The sequence below is a fragment of the Paramisgurnus dabryanus genome, chromosome 8, assembly GCF_030506205.2.
Source record: "Paramisgurnus dabryanus chromosome 8, PD_genome_1.1, whole genome shotgun sequence".
NCBI lineage: Eukaryota > Metazoa > Chordata > Actinopteri > Cypriniformes > Cobitidae > Paramisgurnus > Paramisgurnus dabryanus.
The window spans coordinates 12,175,352-12,194,729 of NC_133344.1; the positions used below are offsets into that span (position 1 = coordinate 12,175,352).

A 19,378-nucleotide genomic window follows, 5' to 3' on the forward strand; every position below is an offset into this window, starting at 1 on the left:
TTTTTTCTTACTTTCGTTCCTTCTCTCTAACTTTCGTTCCTTCCTTCTTACTTTTGTTCGTTCCTTCTTTTTTACTTTCGTTCCATCTTTCAATCTTTCTTTCTTTTTTGTTCTTTTTTAAAATTATCTTTCTTTCGTTTTTTTAATGTATCTTTCTTTTGTTCTTTCATTCTTTCTTTTTTCTTTCTTTCTTTTTTGTTCTTTCGTTCTTTCATTTCTTCTTTCTTTCGTTCCTTCCTTCTTTCTAACTTCCATTCCTTCCTTTCATCCATTTTTCTTCCTTTCTTTCTTTCTTTCTTTCGTTCGTTCGTTCGTTCGTTCGTTCTTTCTTTCTTTCTTTCTTTCTTTCTTTCTTTCTTTCTTTCTTTCTTTCTTTCTTTCTTTCTTTCTTTCTTTCTTTCTTTCTTTCTTTCTTTCTTTCTTTCTTTCTTTCTTTCTTTCGTTCTTTCGTTCTTTCTTTCTTGCGTTCTTTCTTTCTTGCGTTCCTTCCTTCTTTCTTATTTTCGTTCATTCCTTATTTTTTTTGTTCCTTCCTTCTTTCTTACTTTCATTCCTTTCTTCTTTCTTTCTTTCTTTCATTCCTTTTTTGTCCTTTCTTATTTTCATTCTTTCTTTCGTCATTTATTTCTTATTTCCTTCCTTCCTTCCTTCCTTCATTCATTCCTTTCTTTCTTCTTTCTTTTTTTTCCCTTCCTTCTTTCAAATTTTTGTTCCTTCCTTCTTACTTACTTTTGTTCCCTTCTTTCGTTCTTTATTTCTTTAGTTCCTTCCTTCTTTCTTACTTTCGTTCGTTCCTTATTTTTTTCGTTCCTTCCTTCTTTCTTACTTTCGTTCGTTCCTTATTTTTTTCGTTCCTTCCTTCTTTCTTACTTTCATTCCTTTCTTCTTTCTTTCTTTCATTCCTTCATTCGTTCCTTCTTTCTTTTGTTCTTCCTTCTTTTTTACTTTTGCTCCTTCTCTCTTTCTTTCATTCCTTTTTTGTTCTTTCTTATTTTCGTTCCTTCTTTCTTTCGTTCTTTTATTTCTTATTTTCTTTCTTCCTTCCTTCCTTCCTTCCTTTCTTTCTTTTCCCTTCCTTCATTACAATCTGTATTTTCTTTTTTATTTCTCTCTCACGCTTTCTGTTCTCTCTTACCTTACTTCCTTTCATTGTTTCAGTTTATTTTCATTTTTCTTTTCATTCTGTGTTTTTTTCCTTTGTTTCTCTAATCATATCTTGTTTTGTTTTTTTTTGTTTTCTTGCCTTTCTTTCTTCATTACATGCTGCCTCTCTCTTTCTCTCCCCTCTTCTTTCTTACCTTACTTCCTTAATTTGTTTCAGTCTCTTTTCTTTCTCTCTTTTTCTATCTCTCTTTCAACCCCTCTTGTCTTTCTTCCTTTCTATAATCTGTTTTTATCATACATTTTTTATTTTTTCCTTTCTTTCTTCATCTGTCCTTCGTTAATTACAATTTATCTTGTTTTTTCCCCTGCTTCTCTCTCTCCCCCCTTCTTTCTTACCTTGCTTCTTTTCCCCCTATTTCAGTCTCTATTGTTGTTTTCTTTTCATGTTTTTTTCTCTCTTTTAAATCTATTTTATCTTGTCCTGCTTTTCTTATTCATTTCTATGCTCTTTTCTCTTCTCTGTTCTTTTTCTCTCAGTATCTATAAGCGTCACACACACACACACACACGCACGCACACACACATCACATACATACTCTTCTCTCTCACTCTTTGACCTCTGTGTCATCAGGCGTTGAATGTCTTAAAAAGATGTCAGGCTCGTCCTCTGGCCGGACCTCTTTTCTTCATTGATGAGGACTTACTGTGAACACCTCATTTCCATCTGAAGTTAATGCAGCCACTCAAGCCGAACTTATTAAAACTGTCGTCTGACGCTCTCTCTCTCTCTCTCTCATCCTCCCCTCTGTGTGGAAGTAAATGAAGTCAACTTCACTGTAGGTTGTAATGTAATTGCACTATGGATGAATATAGCTGTGAGCTCTGTAGGTTAACATGACGGAGAGATGTGTGGAGTTTTTTAATTGCAAAGGCAGTGCGGAGTGAAAGCGCCCCGCTGGTTTCTTTCTTTTCCTCGCTGGCAGCATAAAAAACACTTACACAATACTCTAGAAGACTAAGATTTAACTATTAAAGATAAAGACAAAATTGGGTTTTTTCCACCTTCGGGCAACAGTGAATGTTACAGAAGATGATAAGTAATTTAAAAAAGTTGGAAAGTCGATATGCTAAACTCCCAAAACTCCAAATTAAAATCTAAGAATAAATAACATTTTGAGATGAATTGATTTGTATTTAGAAAAAAGTAAATGCGATTACACTTATAAAAAGGAATGGAATGAAATATCAGACCAATTTTTTTGGTGAGTATTTGAGTCTGTGGTTGCATTTTGAGAAAAGGATCAACAAAGTTGTTGAAAGAAAAAATTCAGAATTGGTCTATTACACAACTATTTCACATTATGAGTAACAACCATGCAATATCTCTCTCACGCTGCCCCATGGCTTTGAATTTTTCTTGGAAGGGATAGTGAAAGTCAGTTAATATATCGGCACATTCGATTAGTGTCAAAATGTGGCAGAATGGATCATGAGGGTTAAGGTTAACTGTTTTTATTCACCTTACATATACATATATTTGCGTTTGCAAAGATGAACTTGTTTGACAGCATTCTCGTGTTTTAAATCGTCTAAGAGAGTGAATGATAGCAAACCAGAATGCTGCAGATATGGGCTTACATATTAAGTGTTCTTTACACTATGTGTATGTATGTTGTATGTTTGTGTATGTGTGTTAGTTAGAGAGAAGGAAAATGATTCTTGCCCGGGGCAGCGATCGATCGGATCTAAGATACAGAATTCCCATCGTCCCTGTGCTGAGCCTGTGGAGCTGATTAGCTCATCTCATATTCTCAGAGAACAGGAAAGAGCACAGCAGGAGAAATGAGAGGGGGGAAAGAAAGAGAGAGAAGACCAAAGGATGTGGACAGGCAAAAGCCGAAAGCAGGCAGATGTGAACAAATAAACAAACACATAAAGGGAAGACGGCTGGAGTGAATACAACACGCAGACTGAAATACTGAAGCACAGATGAGTTTTATTTAGGAATATGTGAAGAGATGCTGGAATTAAAATTCTTTCCTGTTAGAAACACCCGAACAACCACCAGAGTACATTAGCAACAGCATAAAAAAATGCAACCAATCAAGACGCTTTACTGTAGCAAACCACTTTTATAATAACAATTTATTTTATCTCTTTAACTTTATTATAACGCCTTAACTCTAGCAACTGCATAAAAATCAACCAATCAATACACCGCACCAACAATTTTAACTTCTTTTTCAAATTCCAATTTTCTTTACAATCATCTTTTCTCTATTAACCACTTAGCAACACTTTTGCAATCACCGACAGGAGTGCCTTAGCAACTGCAATACAAACCAATCAAATCCCTGTACCAGCCGTTTTTTTATCAAATTCTAATTTACTTATTTTTTTAAAAAAACCTTAAACCACTTAGCAACACCTTAGCAACCACCCCAGCAACTGCCCCAGCAACTGCAATAAAAGTAACCATTCAAAACACTATACCAATAATTTTTACATTTGTTTTTCAAATTCCCATTTTTCTTATTTTTTTTCTTTAAACCCCCCTTAGCAACACCTTAGCAACCACCCACAGTGCCCTAGCAACTGCAATAAAAGCAACCAATCAATACACTATACTAATAATTTTAACTTCTTTTTCAAATTCCCATGTTTCTTATTTTTTCCTTTAGCAACACCTTAGCAACCACCCACAGTCCCCTAGCAACTGCAGTAAAAACAACCATTCAAAACACTATACCAACAATTTTAACTTCTTTGTGAAATTCAAATTTTCTTTATAATAATCTTTCTTTTTTAAACCCGTTAGCAACACCTCAGCAACCACCCACAGTGCCCTAGCAACTGCAGTAAAAACAACCATTCAAAACACTATACCAACAATTCTAACTTCTTTGTGAAATTCAAATTTTCTTTATAATAATCTTTCTTTTTTAAACCCGTTAGCAACACCTTAGCAACCACCGACAGTGCCCTAGCAACTCAGAGTCGTATAATAATAGAGTTACGACACTCACATAGACGTCCGTTGTAAGAATGGAATGCGGAAGTAACAGCGTTTCATGTAGTGACCGGTAGTGACGCATAGTTCCAAACGCAGCACTGAAGCCCATTCATTTCAATGGCACCTGCTGGTAAATCGATGAAATTACCGTTTCTCTTTAGATTTTCGGACATTTCATTAATATAGTCAACAGTGATATTTTATGAACTCTGCTGTAGGTAATGATTATCGTTAATAATAACTAGTAAATTTTTTATATTTAAATGAGTTGTGTATAATGTGTGAATAATATAGATTTAATGGTTTAAAATTTTATTACTGGTGGCCATCTACTTTATACTTATCTTTTTTATATATTACGAGTAACACTAGGGGGCAACAGCGACAAGCTATATGCCTTATAAGAAAGTCACATTGCTTCACAATGCTGATATATGTGTTTCATTGTGTTTGGTAAGTAATACGAGTGATGTATCCTCGAAAATCATGTATAATTATATTAACATTTAATGTGTACTATAAATACAATTAAATATGAATTTAGTGTGTTTCTGTTTTGCTTCACTGTTACAAATAACCGTGTTGGCGATCTTTTTTGTGATTTTAATATAGTAAAAGTGTAGGAATTATGTTTTTAGCAGATTGATAGCCATTTATATAGCCAATTTTGCTACAAAAATAAAAGATAAACTGTGTTGCTGTAGTTGGTATAGATAACCACAGTTATCTTTGGGTCACAATTAACTGTTTATCTTTATTAACTGATTTACTGTATTTCCATCACTCCCTAGTAAAAAAAACGTTATAAACATAGTAAGTATAGTGATCAATTCCCATTACAAGCTAATATTTACCTAAAATAGCTGAAAACCTATGCAAACAGATTGACAGCCCTGCTTGGTTTGGAACTGTAGAACGTTACATGAATCACGTGACCGCGCGGCGGCGAGATCAAAGCGTTTCGTAACTCTGTTATTATACGACTCTGTAGCAACTGCAGTAAAAACAACCAATCAAAACACTATACCAACAATTTACACTTTTTTCAAATTCCCTATTATCTTTATAATAATCTTTCTTTTTTAATTCACTTAGCAACACATTAGCAACCAACCACTGTGCCCTAGCAACTGCAGAAAAAAAACAATTAAAAAAAATCATAATCAGTAAAAAAAATCAAAACATTATTCCAACATTAAAAAAAATGAAATTCTGAATTTTCTTTCTAATAATCTATCATTTTAACCACTTATCAACACCTTAGCAAACACTCAGAGTGCCCTAGCAACTGCATAAAAACAACCAATCAAAACACTGTATCAATAATTTTCAATTTCTTTCAAATTCCAATTTTCTTTATAATAATCTTTTATCTTTAAACAGCTTTGCAACACCTTAGCAACCACCCAGAGTGCCCTAGCAACTGCATAGAAATACAACTGTTCAAAACACATTAGCAACCACTTTTTTACAATAGAAAACTTAAATTATTTCTAATTAAATCAGATTTTTTTCTTTCTATCCTCTAGCTACACCCTAGCAACCATATAGAAACACAACCACATTTTTCCAGTAACGAAAACAAAATTTCCAAATTACAATTCTTTCAATCTACAATTTTTCCTTCAAAATAATCATTTAAAGGGACACACATTTATAATTAATTTATACAATTATTTATTAAATGTGATTCCCTCTATTTCTGTCTTGCTTGCACAGTATACATTTTAGATATACACCACGGTATAGTGTGGTACCACTCCCAGCAGCACCTCTCATCCCTGGGTGAGAGGATATCGCATTCCACGGAATAAAAATAAATAAATAAATAAAAGAAGTACTGGTCGAGTGAAGGACTCCATTGTGCATTTTTAAGTGTATTGGGAATATTTCATGTAGCAAGTGTATCTGAGATTGTGAGTGGACTCGAAGAGGGGGAAGGTGGTGGAGGAGGGGGTTTCACTTCCTATCTGACCAGGTCCTGACCACATACATTTTATATAGATAAAGTCTGACTTCACTGGATCACTGATTTAACAGGATTGCAGAGCCGAACCTGAACAGGTTATGATATACTGTCGCTCCATCCAATAGAGATTGAGAGGTTTCTGTTTAATCTTACAGCACTTTTTCATGTATGCATTCAGCAGCATTCAAAAAAATGTTGTGTTTTAATAATAGTGTAAAAAACTTGGTAGAAAAGGCATATAAAGTCACTTCTGTACACAAGAACAGTATGCAGCATTGTTGTGTATCCCATGCAGAAATCCGCTGGTGCTGTATTGTCTTGGGCGCCCGCAGTGTTTTTGTATGCGTCAGGAAGCACAGCTCATTATCTTCCCGTCACATATTTACACGTACTGTAAACACGAGAGCAAACAGTTCTGCTCCACAACATGCAAATCAATGAATTCATTACCTTGCACAAACTCCAGTTGATGTTAAGTATGATCTAATGCTCTCTGACGCAGCCCTGCGCCCGATCACGGGGCGCTCCCTCGGTAGAAGGGCCGGAGGGGGGATAGATAGATAGATGGATGTAAGGGGGGATGGGGTGGAAAAAGGAACGCTGCAGGAAAAATGCTGGGGGTGGGCTGGATGAATGAATTTTGACCCTGCACTGCCAATTAATCCTAGCTCTTTTTAATTGGGCCTGAATGGACTCCAATGGGCAGTGCTGACACACACACACTGTATTGTAACCCTTAAGGATGCAAGCCGCATTTGCATATAAACCAGATCTTGAGGATTCAGTTTACTGGTTTCTGAACACAAGCAATGACTTAAGCCCCAAACATTTTAATTTTTATGAAGGCAGATTCACTTCCTTAGAGATTTCCACCCTTAAAATGCACACACACGGACCCAGACATCCACGGAGGTGTCTGATCTACGTCTCTGTCTCAGTCTTGCAGAGTCTCGTAATGCCTCTTATCTCCCTTCCCTTCTAAACACCCCCTCATCCCCAACTTTACAGCCCTTTCATTTGGCGTCTTTGATCAGGACGGTAGCGCGCCGCTGAAATGACAGTGGATTGGTTTAAGCACAGGCCTGCAGTAGTCCAAAGAACAGAGAGATTTCAGTAATGGAGGGTTTTATTCCCTCCTAGAGATGTTTTGTGTTCGTCAAAGCCCCGCCAGTCTGGTGTAAGAAGCCACTGACACCTGCATAAAGAATTTGCATGGAAAAATGACATACATTTTATCTAAGCAAAAAAAAGGGAATGCAGAAATGTGATTTTAGTAATGCATCCAATTGTGCTCCAGGATATGACATCACAACCATGTAGCAAAGCGGTCATGTTCAGCTATGAAAATATCGCTGTACATTTATCTGGATGTAGTCAGCTGTATACTTTATCTGTATTGAATTCGCATTAGGACACAAAACAGAATCTCATCTAACCTAAAGAAGACTAATGGAAAATTGATTGTCATTAATGTTATTGATCATTTGCGCAGATCAAAACTGTTTTTTTAAAGGATTAGTCAATTTTCTTTAAAAAAAAATCCATATAATTTACTCACCACCGTGTCATTCAAAATGTTGATGTCTTTCTTTATTCAGTCGAGAAGAAATTATGTTTTTTGAGGAAAACATTCCAGGATTTTTCTCATTTTAATGGACTTAAATGGACCCCAACACTTATTAGTTTTAATGCAGTTTAAAATTGCAGTTTCAAAGGACTCTACGATCGATCCCAAACAGGTATAAGGGTCTTATCTAGCGAAACGATTGTCATTTTTGGCAAGAAAAATATGCACTTTTAAACCACACACTCTCGTCTTTCTCCGGCTGTGTGACGAGCCAGCGCGACCTAACGTAATTGTGTAATGCTGTGGAAACGTCACATGTTACATATATGAAACGCACATTTGTGGACCATTTTAAACAATAAACTGACACAAAGACATTAATTAGTATCATTCAACATACAACAACATTGGAACGGTCCTCTTTCTCCACACTTGTAAACTCTGGGGCGTAGTTTCGCATACGTCTTCCGTGACCTCTTGACGTGATGACGTATTACGTATGGTTGCGCTGGAGCATCACAAGACCGGAAGAAGACGAGAAGTTGTGGTTTAAAAGTGCATATTTTTTATTTTTCTTGCCAAAAATGACAATCGTTTCGCTAGATAAGACCCTTATGCCTCATTTGGGATCATTTAGAGTTCTTTGAAACTGCAATTTTAAACTGCATTAAACTGTTAAATGTTGGGGTCCATTAAAGTCCATTAAAATGAGAAAAATCCTGGAATGTTTTCCTCAAAAAACATAATTTCTTCTCGACTGAACAAAGGAAGGCATAAACATTTTGGATGACATGGTGGTGAGTAAATTATCTGTTTTTTTTTTTTAAGAAAATGGACTAATTCTTTAATCTAGCGTTTGAAACTTTAACCTATCAATCCTATATATATTATCCTGTATCATGCTTTAAAATGATTTATTTTATTTCAGCCGTATTAAATTCTTGATTTTGATTGGTTGACAGGCATTTAAAGTTTTTTTTATATCACTGATCGACTACTAAGTAGTTTCAAGTTTTTGTTACTTACCAATATGCCACGTTATTTACGAACTTCTGATATGCCAGATTGTTAATAATTTAACTGACCTAACCCTAGGGACTAATTATAGACAATACAAGTTAAATGTTTATACACATTTGACTGTATTTGATTCTTACCATCTTACAGCCTTTTATGATAATAAACACTTTATAATAAACACTTTTTTATTTATTGTTATTTATTGATATATATATATATATATATATATTTCTGTTTATTTATTTATTTTTATATTTATTTTTATTTGTATTTATTTATTTATTAGCAAAAATTCATTTTATTTAATTGTTATTTCATAGGTTGTATGACTTTGCTGTTACTCAAAAATGTAAAAATAGTACTAATAATGATTTCATTAATAAAAAATAATTAAATTAATATGGAAGCATTAATAAAATTTAAATCTCATTAATCTCCATTTTTCCAGGATCCCGTCTGCGACAGGAAGACTACGCGCCCCGCATCGTAGAACACCCCTCCGATCTGATCGTATCCAAGGGCGAACCCGCCACCCTAAACTGCAAGGCAGAAGGGCGGCCCACCCCCACCGTGGAGTGGTACAAGGATGGAGAACGAGTGGAAACGGACCGGGACAATCCTCGATCGCATCGCATGCTTCTGCCCAGCGGCTCTCTCTTCTTCCTACGTATCGTACATGGCCGTCGCAGCAAACCCGATGAAGGCTCCTACGTCTGTGTGGCCCGTAACTACCTGGGAGAAGCGGTTAGCCACAACGCCTCTCTGGAAGTAGCTAGTAAGTGCTTGTTTAAATTCCTATCACGCTGGGTTCGCGCAGGTTATGCTGCAACATTTTGGGATTTTGGTGGATTGTGTTAGAAGCACATGCCAAAACACAGTCTAACAATACATGGCCAAATGTATGTGGATATCGTCTCTGTTAAATGGCTGTTAGTAACAACTGCATAAAATAGAGTTGGATTATTATTAGACTAACATTTACCTTAGTTGCTTGTAATGCATATTCTGTTTGATTTTTTCGTTATTTTTGGGGAGTATTAGCGGCTGATAGCCTCCATCTCCATTAACTTTTATTGTTTGGAAAGAGCAAGTTTATTACTTTGTGCCGTGGCTATTGAAGAAAATGTGCGATATACGGTAACTTGCACGCTAACGCTTTAATCCAAAATACATGTTTCACAGTCTTTCTGGGAAAATAATAAAAAGTATTAAAATTATTTTGTTATTGCAAAACTGTGAAATATAAATATTGTAATATATTCAATATATCTTGAAGCACAAAATGAATTTTTGGGAACGCTGTTCCTTTAAGAAGCACCAACTCTATTTATGATTTACATTAAAATGCACAACTTGATAACCACATGCTTTTTGCCAAGTACTGTATGACCGAATCTGGACTTTTTCTCGATGTGTTGGGGTACCGTGTGCTCAGTTGTATCTCCATGCAGGGGCGTTGAAAGCAGGCCAGTCTTAATTTGCCTTTGTGCTTGTGACTCCTGTGGCCCTGAACCGGCTATAAGAAATCCTGTAGCCTCTCCAGCTGAATAGATGGAGTTTCCAGTTTCCTCCTGGGTCTCAGTTTTTCAATGGGCTCAGTGGCTCGGATAATCTCGCTGGAGATGGCAGGATGTAACTGTGCCACTGGACCTGCATGGTGATACCGATGAAGGAATCGGGCCAGACGTTGCCGGCCTGTAGAGTAGGAACAGAATAGGATCTCTGTAGGTGGTCGCAGGCCATAAAAACAGTAAATAACATTGCATTGTCGCTGTTTGGCAATGCCCAGTTTATGATGTTTACAGTAGTCGATAAGATAGCTGTACTTTGTATTTGTCGTGAAGGGATTCGCTCAGTCTGCCTGCGTATTTGGCATTCGCTTCAGTAGACGTTTCAGTGAGTTGAAGTAGTTCATATTGGAGTGAAGTGTTTGTGTATAAATTAACAGCAAATGCTTTGGTTCGTTTGCCAATAACTTGTGGTTTTAGTTATTCTTCTTGGCCGTGGACGCGATATGCATTACATACCGCCCCTCTTTAAGCTTGAAAGGACCGATCTCGGATATCAACCACTTTTGAAGTATGCCTAGGAGCTGTCACCAACCCTCTTGTTGTAATCTAATCGAGTCAGTGGTGAGGGGGGGTTAGGCGGTCATGTCATGCGTACCTATGGTATGTCTCGCTCCCTTGTAAGACTCGCGTCTGCCTGAAAATCAATTGTCCCTAGAATTAAAATGTATTTTACTTCTTGAAAATTTAATTTTGCACTCTTTTAACAGCACTAACAAGTAATAAATCTGTCATTCATATTTTACTAATAACTTAAATTTCGTTTTATGCTTAAAACAAGTACAAACAGTTACGATCCTATGCAATTTTGCTTTAGGTAAATGCATCCATTTTGGATGATTAATTATTTTTTTGTCCATTTTTAACCTTGTTTGATAGATAGTAATTAAGGAGACGATTAAAAAAGTACAGGGTAAGAGAGGGGTATGGGGTCGACAAAGGACCTCGAGGTGGGATTCAAACTCAGGTCGCCGGAAGTCCACTACACCATTGGCTCACACATAATTTGATATTTTATAGTGATGCACCGATGTATCGGCCACCGATATTTATCGGCCGATATTTGATGAATTTGAAACCATTGGCATATCGGCAATAGCACGAGAAAGGCCGATACCAATTGTTTATTAATTAACTGCATAAAAAATCCATTATATGTAAAAAATTAGTTAATGTTGTTAATAAAATAAATGCTGAATAGCAAAAACCACCTTTGAAGGTTGTCATGCTGTCTTATTATATTTGTTTTAGCTTAATTTGTGCGTCTCTTATTATGTTGGTCAGTTGAATGTTAATTAGATCCAATCCATGTTCAGTAAAAACAATTTGAAGCTTTAATAAACTAGCTAATAGACCAACTGTAAAGTATTGTATACAAGTGTTTAATATCGGTATCGGCATCGGTATTGGCCAGAAGTTGTCTGTTTAAATCGGTATCGGCCCAAAAAATCCTATCGGTGCATCCCTAATATTTTATAGACGAAATTATGGGTGTAGAAAATTATTTATTTGCGTGTAGTTTATCTAAATAACAAATAATTATTACTATAATGCATCAGTATGTTATGTAAAGTAATACACGTACGTGGGGACTCTTTATAGTTAAAATATCATTGTTACTATTGTAAACAAATAGTACAATACTATTTGTACCATTTGAATCAATGTAAGTCATAAAGAAACTCGTATATGAGCTCAGAGACTGCAATGTGAGACAATATCATACGGCATGTGAAGTGGAGGCTGATGTACTGGGTGCCGTTTGTTCTGTTGTAGTTTTTGTTTGCGAAACGAAAACAAGAGGCTTGGCAAGACGACTTGGCCCGGCATGAGGAAAAGCTCGGGCCGTTTGGCCACAGCCTTCGGGTTGGTTTTTCTGAAAAAGCTTCAAACAGAACCATAATGACACAGTGGCAAATCCCCCCCAACCCTGTCGCCATACATGTAATTACCCTGTTCAGGCAACCGTGATGGAGCCCTGTGACAGGAAGGTAGTAGTTCCTGTCTAAACTCCCCTTTTCCATCCAAAACTAGACCGTCAGTGACAGAGCCAGAGGTGCAATAGGAATCCATCAAATCTCAGATATCAACACCCACCTACTTATTCAGTCCAACATTAGGAATGTCAGTTTCGCTAGTAGTGCCAAGAAAACCTCAAAAGAGGAAGTTAAGACCTCAAAATATATTTGTTCTGCCTAACAAGAATCCCTTTTGAACACTGTGTACACAGTCTTTCGAATGTTATTTTAATAATCCCGCTTTTACGATCGCCCAACACCCGCCGGACTGTAAATCTAATCCAACTTTCAACCAGCCGTGTTTTGCCAAGCAATGACGCTTAGCGCCGATCTGTTTTGGGTTTATTATTAACTTCACGTACAGTAGAAGCTCTGTGCTGGTAAAATGGGTCAATTCGGGCGTTCGTGTTGCTTTTTGTGCTATGTGTACATCCCCGAGGTTGGATTTTGCCCCTTTTGTATCCATGTTTTCTTTTCAGCATGAATCTAGGAGGCTTATAATGCTTTATGTGTCATGTTTTGTTGATGCATAATGGCTTGCAGAGGAACAAAGACTGAGTAAGAGAAGAATAGAAGGACAGATACAGTGAAAAGATCTTGCTGGCTTTGTCCGTAAGAGCTTACTGTTCACCCCGATGGCCTCGGGCCACACGTTGCGTAATGCCAAAGTATCAGGCTGCGTTTTAAGAATGACAGACGTGTGTGTTGGAGATATTTTCTCTCTTTTAAAGCAGCTGTAAAAATCTGGATCAAAGAAAAGGGAATTTTAAGAGCCATATAAATGACAATGTGAGATTTTTGGAAGATTGATGGATGGTAATCTTTAGCTTTAATGGTATGACTTTTAAAAGCGTGAAATGGTACATTAGTTAGGATTAAAGCTGTGTGTGCATCATAAAAGCTTAACTGTACACACACCGCATTCTTTTTATGTATTACACTTAAAGCATTTTTGTAATTTTAGTATACACAATAACTTGCACTTCAATAGCATAGCACCATATTATGCTTTAATATGTAACTTATATTGTATAACTTTTAATGTATATTATGTATAATAACATAAAAAATAATATACATATACATATACATAAATATACATATATATATATATATATATACAACCGTGTTATTCTGTCATCTTTCTCAATTTTTCTCGAAGCGCGATAAACGCCAGTCATCCTCCACTGCAGAATGCAATAAATACACTCAACCAATCACAGCGCACTATTCCACGCATTGCAAACAATAATGGCGGCGCTTTGAATACACACGGAATCCTAGGGGCTGTTTACACTTGGTATTAAGATGTGTTTTCATCGATCGAATCACAAGTGGACGACAGAGACACATTACGTTTACACCTGGTATTTAAATCCGTCTCTTTTGTCCACATTCGTCCGCTTCTGTCCTGAATACTGTGAGGGGGCGGTTTGTGAGACGGTGGGCGAGTCTCTCTGCTGTCATTCAAACGTGAGCGGGAGCAATTATGAGTTTATATGGATGCAAACTAATATTATGTCGGAGTCCACTGCTTGTTTAGCAAGTAAACATGCTGCACAGTGTTTTGTACGTGTGTATGTAAGAGCTTTCTCTGAATTTTCAGCACAATTGATGAAATAGGATCGCGCGACTTTCACACGCTTTCAAAACGAAACTACAGAGATCAGCGCCACTTTAGTTTTATCAAAGAAAGGCTAAAAATAGCGCTGTTCACCGTGTGTTCATGGTAGAAGTCAGAAAAGACGTAAAACTTGTGTTTAGTACCTCAGATTAGATAAATGGGTGGAGGGAAGGCGGTCATGTGTGGCTGTTTGAACACATTCAACCACATTTGCGTTTACACTACAAAAGCAATCCGATCGAAAGGGGTTTCGACTACCTGTGGTTGAAAGTGGTCGAAAGTGGACGAGCTCAAAACTTTTTGAACACCGTTTACACCTGGCATTAACGTCGTCCACTTCTCCGATCGATGAAAACGCATGTTTGATGGCATTGACTGTGGTTTTCTGTGGCGAGGAATAACCGCAAGTCATCAAAATCGAATAATTTGCGTGAGAGGGACTCTGGGGAAGAAAAAACTCAATACACATTGACCACCCCAGGGGATCTTATAAAAAACGTTCCACTATTTTACGCGAATTAAACGAAAATCGAGCAGGACCAAAACATTTTACAGCTGATCGCTGTCAAAAAAGTTCAGCGACGACGTCCCAAGGATGACAACAGCAGTGACAGTGTTCTTAATATGACAAAGTAAGCGTTTTGATTAATACCATTAATGTTTATTTTTTATTTAATGTTTCTTTAGCATAAATAAAATGTCCATAATCTCCTCAAACCATTTCAAAATATTTTTGATCTATTTTTTTCTTTCATTCCTGCGGAGAGGAAAAACATAGACATAATTTTTTTCCATTTTTAAAATAGTAAAAAGCATAGTGTTTTCTTTAGTAAATAAATCATATTTGATCTCTATTCCCAGCCCAAGTAAAGTAGGAAACCATAGTTCCTCACATCTGCTTCGGAGTTGTCAGTCTTGGTAATCGTCGCAAACCAGTCCTCTCTAATTGGCTGGTGGGTGTGTTTTTTCCTTAAGCGTCATGGTACCTATTTGCAGATGGACAGAAATTACAAGGAAAACTAATCTACGATGTTTAATTACAGTTTTGACGTACCCTTAGGGAATGTACAGAAATAAATTAGACACCAAAGAGATAAGTGTAGGTTCTTTTTGGTTTTCCCATGTTTTCGTACTCTCATCTTTCGGTACAACCAAAGAGAAAGTCGCTTGTTTTGTGCTCAACCTGATTTGCTTTAATACGGTTAACTGTTCCATCGAAGTTTGGTCGGGATTGTAGGAGCTGTGCTCTATTAAGAAAGTGGCATCCCAGCTTGGGTCAGAAGATCAGAGCTGGTCAGGAACCCAGCCATCTGTGGCCGGAGAAAAAAGGGGAACGGCAATTTGATGCTTTGTTCTGCTTTTGAGGGAGACAACGGGTCTCCAACTGCTAAGATCATGGACGAGGGGAGATGGGCGAATGAAAGCAGGGTCAGAAAGTTCACTGCAGTAATGAGTAGTGCAGATAACTAGATGGATGGATGACAACTTGAAGATGGCTAACCGTGTGAGAGTAATGGGTCTGGACAGTCAGGGCAAGAGTGGGGACGCCTACGTCGCCAGTCGAGCGTGACCGGTCAGTCTTTAAGCGTCTTGGTTGAAAGACTGAAGGACTTCCTTGACTAGTTCTGATAAGGAGTACTTGAAATTTAGTTTTGTCAAAGTTGATAATTTAACTACAATTAACAGTTTAGTTACAGTATGCGGGTTTGAAAATCACCCACTTCATTTTGTACAATTTTAAAGGATTAGTCAATTTTTCTTAAAAAAATCCACATTATTTACTCACCACCATGTCATCCAAAATTTTGATGTCTTTCTTTGTTCAGTCCAGAAGAAATTATGTTTTTTGAGGAAAACATTCCAGGATTTTTCTCATTTTAATGGACTTTAATGGACCCCAACACGTAACAGTTTTACTGAGTTTAAAATTGCAGTTTCAATGGACTCTAAACGGTCTCAAACGAGGCATACGGGTCTTATCTAGCGAAACTATTGATATTTTTGGCGAGAAAAATAAAAAATATGCACTTTAAACCACAACTTCTCGTCTATCTCTGGTCCTTTGACGCGTCAGTGCGAGGTCACGTAATTGAGTAATGCCGTAGAAAGGTCACGTGTTACATATATGAAACACACATTTGCGGACCATTTTAAACAATAAACTGACACAAAGACTTTAATTAGTATCATTCAACATACAACAACGTAGGAACGGTCCTCTTTCTCCACACTTGTAAACACTAGGGCATAGTTTCGCATATCTCCTTCGTGACCTCTTGACGTGATGATGTATTGCGTGTGGTTGCGCTGGCGCGTCACATGACCGGAGGAAGACTAGAAGTTGTGGTTTAAAAGGGCATATTTTTTATTTTTCTTGCCAAAAATGACAATCGTTTCGCTAGATAAGACCCTTATGCTTCATTAGAGATCGTTTAGAGTCCTTTGAAACTGCAATTTTAAACTGCATTAAAACTGTTTAGTGTTGGGGTCCATTAATATCCATTAAATTGAGAAAAATCCTGGAATGTTTTCCTCAAAAAACATCATTTCTTCTCCACTGAACAAAGAAAGACATCAACATTTTGGATGACATGGTGGTGAGTAAATTATCTGGATTTTTTTGTAAGAAAATTGACTAATGCTTTAATACAATGTTGAGAAAACTGGAAAACTGTTTTTTTTTGTTGCATTTAATAGATGGTTAACACATTTGGATGTTGAAAGCTGTAAAATCTGTCTAGTAAAATGTGTTAGGCTTAGTGAGCTTTTTTATGTTTTCCATGTGAGTGCTTTATTTACCTTTTGTCATAAGTATTGTGACCTATTCTTTCAATAAATATCTGAGGCTACGTTTGGCTTATTTGCACAGGTGTGACTAACGCAACAGTAAAAAAATACAGTAGCAGTGAAGTAAAAGAATGAGTTTGTGCTATTTGAGGAAACAAAGACATAGTTTGAACAGATGGCACATCTTGATCTCCTGTGGGCACGTGGGTCTTACTGAAAACGGAGGACAGGTACTGTAGGTAGATCATTTCGGTAGTAATTAGAGGGCCCTCACCATGACCAAACATTTCAGGCTTGCTTTGATCCCAGGAAATGTGCTCCATCCTCAGACAGGTGGAGATAACTTGTGTTAGGAGCTTGTCTAGATTTCATCTGAGGTCATTTTATAGCCTGCACTCCACAAACGCAAAGTAAATCCCTCAGGAACCAGGTGGCTTTACACAAACCATCTTTTAACCTAAAGCATGCACTCAGAGTTATAAAATTATGGCGTTTAATTCCTATCAAAGCCTCTCTGGGAATTTCTGGGATGTCTTTATAGGGGTTTATTGAGTGTTTTGTCCTTCAACAGTTCCTCGCATATCTAGTCCGGCCTTGTTGAAAAACACATACTTGATATAACAAGACTCATCCTGTCTCGCTGACACTGAGATTTCTGCCCCACCTGGGCCCCGTACGCGCCGTCCTGATAAACATACCGTAGCCGAAACTATTTGGTCCTCCCGTGGTAAGAGCCTGTTGATACGACCCATGCGATTCAGAGTGATTTCCTGTTGGCCGAACTCCATTTGCGATAAACACTGCCGATTGTAAAATCGCTCTCGGTCGGAGGGCCAGATAGGAAGAGCCTCTCAGAGTTTAATCTTTCCCTTCATGTGAAGGGCCGAAGTATTAGTCCTGCTGCTGTCTCTAATCCCCCACTTTTGATTTGAGAGTCTCCCGTGGCCTTTGGGATGGACGATTTTTTTGCCCTTTTTTAAACATCTTTACGACGCTGTCCCGCTCCGCTAAACGTAAGAGTTTATTAAAGCAAGGTTAAGCCATTGCTCGAAGGCTTTCAATCAACCGGTGGAGGATTAAGAAGTTTGGGAGATGAGAAATATCTGAGATTCGAGGCAACAACTTTTTCGGTCTTTAAAAACTGAGCTCATCCTGTACAAGTGTCATATATTTTTTATCGGAAACTCTTCCGCTCGGGAATATCCGGATCAAGTGATGCAACTCAAGCGTAACTCGATATTTCCAAAGACTTACTGTTTCATGCTTCAAGTCTTTCCTCATCTGTCATATTGCACTGTAAAAAGAAAAAGATGAAAAAATACGTTTTAAAATTATCAAATTACATATTCTCACTCTGAGTGAAAAATTTTAGGTGAATTTTTTTTTTTAATTACTTCAATTGGCGACACAGTGTTTCCCACAGGATTTTGAGATACTGTGGTGGTGATGACATCACACGTTGATTAGCATATATGTGACGTCATTGCGTCGTGTTTTACTCTTTGATCCGTCACATTATATTGCATTTTAACACAACTGAATGCTATTTTTACATAGTTTCTATTCTGTTGTCTATAAAATAGTGACTAAACAGGACCCAGTAATGACCCACGACTCAGTAACTCTTTGTTGAATCCAATCAGCTCTTTCTTTAACTGCTGCTAAAAACGCGACATTGTCTGAAAAAATCATCATACGTTTACATTGAGGCTGTACTGATGTTGCTCTTCTCATCAGTGTTGTTGTGTTATGAGCGCTTTTTTATTTGAAATACGAGTGGTAGTTTTATTGTATATCGCGTATAGCGCAAACAATTTGTTGCAAAATTCACAAATATGAAAAAAATACATGGTTGCTTTTACTACAGAACACGTGCATGGGCATGCCGCGGTAGGGAGAGAGCTCGGACACAGACTTACATCAGAACGGGTATGTGTGGGAAACACTACTGCTAACCTTTTGTTAAAGGACAAGTTCGGTATTTTAGACTTAAAGCCCTGTTTTCAGATTGTTTATGGGGAAATAGAATGGTTTTGACTGAAATTTCGACATTTGCGGGTGCCCTGAGAATTTTCGCGTGTTTGTGTTTCAGCTCAGACCTCTGCAATGGGTTTAATGGTGCACTGGAACAATCCTTCCTAAAATGCATTAAACTTTCGTTTACAAAGAAGTGAAACTCACCGAGTGGTCAGGGGTGTTCACTGATATGCTCACACAAAAATCGCTGCAAAAGATGCTTTCCAACAGCTGTTTTAGCATTCGTTGTTCACTTGTGGACCTATTTTTCCAAACGCCTCACACCCGTACATTCTTCCGCTTAGAGCTTGAATAATATACACTCCAGCCCAGGTGGTGGCGCTAATCCGCCTTTGCCTATTGCAAGAATAGAAACAAAGTTCCCGGCGCGGAGTAATACCGTACCTCACAGGACATCTAATACAAGTCCATGGGGCTGGTAAAAACTACGATAAAACCTGTTGGAATGCGTATTTTGGAGCGATTTTTGTGTGAGCATACCAGTGAACACCCCTGACCACTCGGTGAGTTTCACGTCTTTGTAAACGAAAGTTTAATGCATTTTAGGAAGGATTGTTCCAGTGCACCATTAAATCCATTATAGAGGTCTGAGCTGAAACACAAACACGCGAAAATTCTCAGGGCAGCCGAAAATGTCGAAATTTCAGTCAAAACCATTCTATTTCACCATA

General features: G+C 37.4%; 1 protein-coding gene across 3 annotated transcripts in view; it reads left to right on the forward strand.

Moving 5' to 3' along the window:
- robo1 (roundabout, axon guidance receptor, homolog 1 (Drosophila)) overlaps window positions 1-19,378 on the forward strand; it is a 355,554-nt gene that overhangs the window by 184,318 nt on the left and 151,858 nt on the right. For all 3 annotated transcript variants that reach the window (XM_065280529.2, XM_065280528.2, XM_065280531.1), the window contains one exon: window positions 9,122-9,448. In XM_065280529.2, the coding sequence (XP_065136601.1) occupies window positions 9,122-9,448 (327 nt within the window). The remainder of the gene's footprint in view (window positions 1-9,121; window positions 9,449-19,378) is intronic.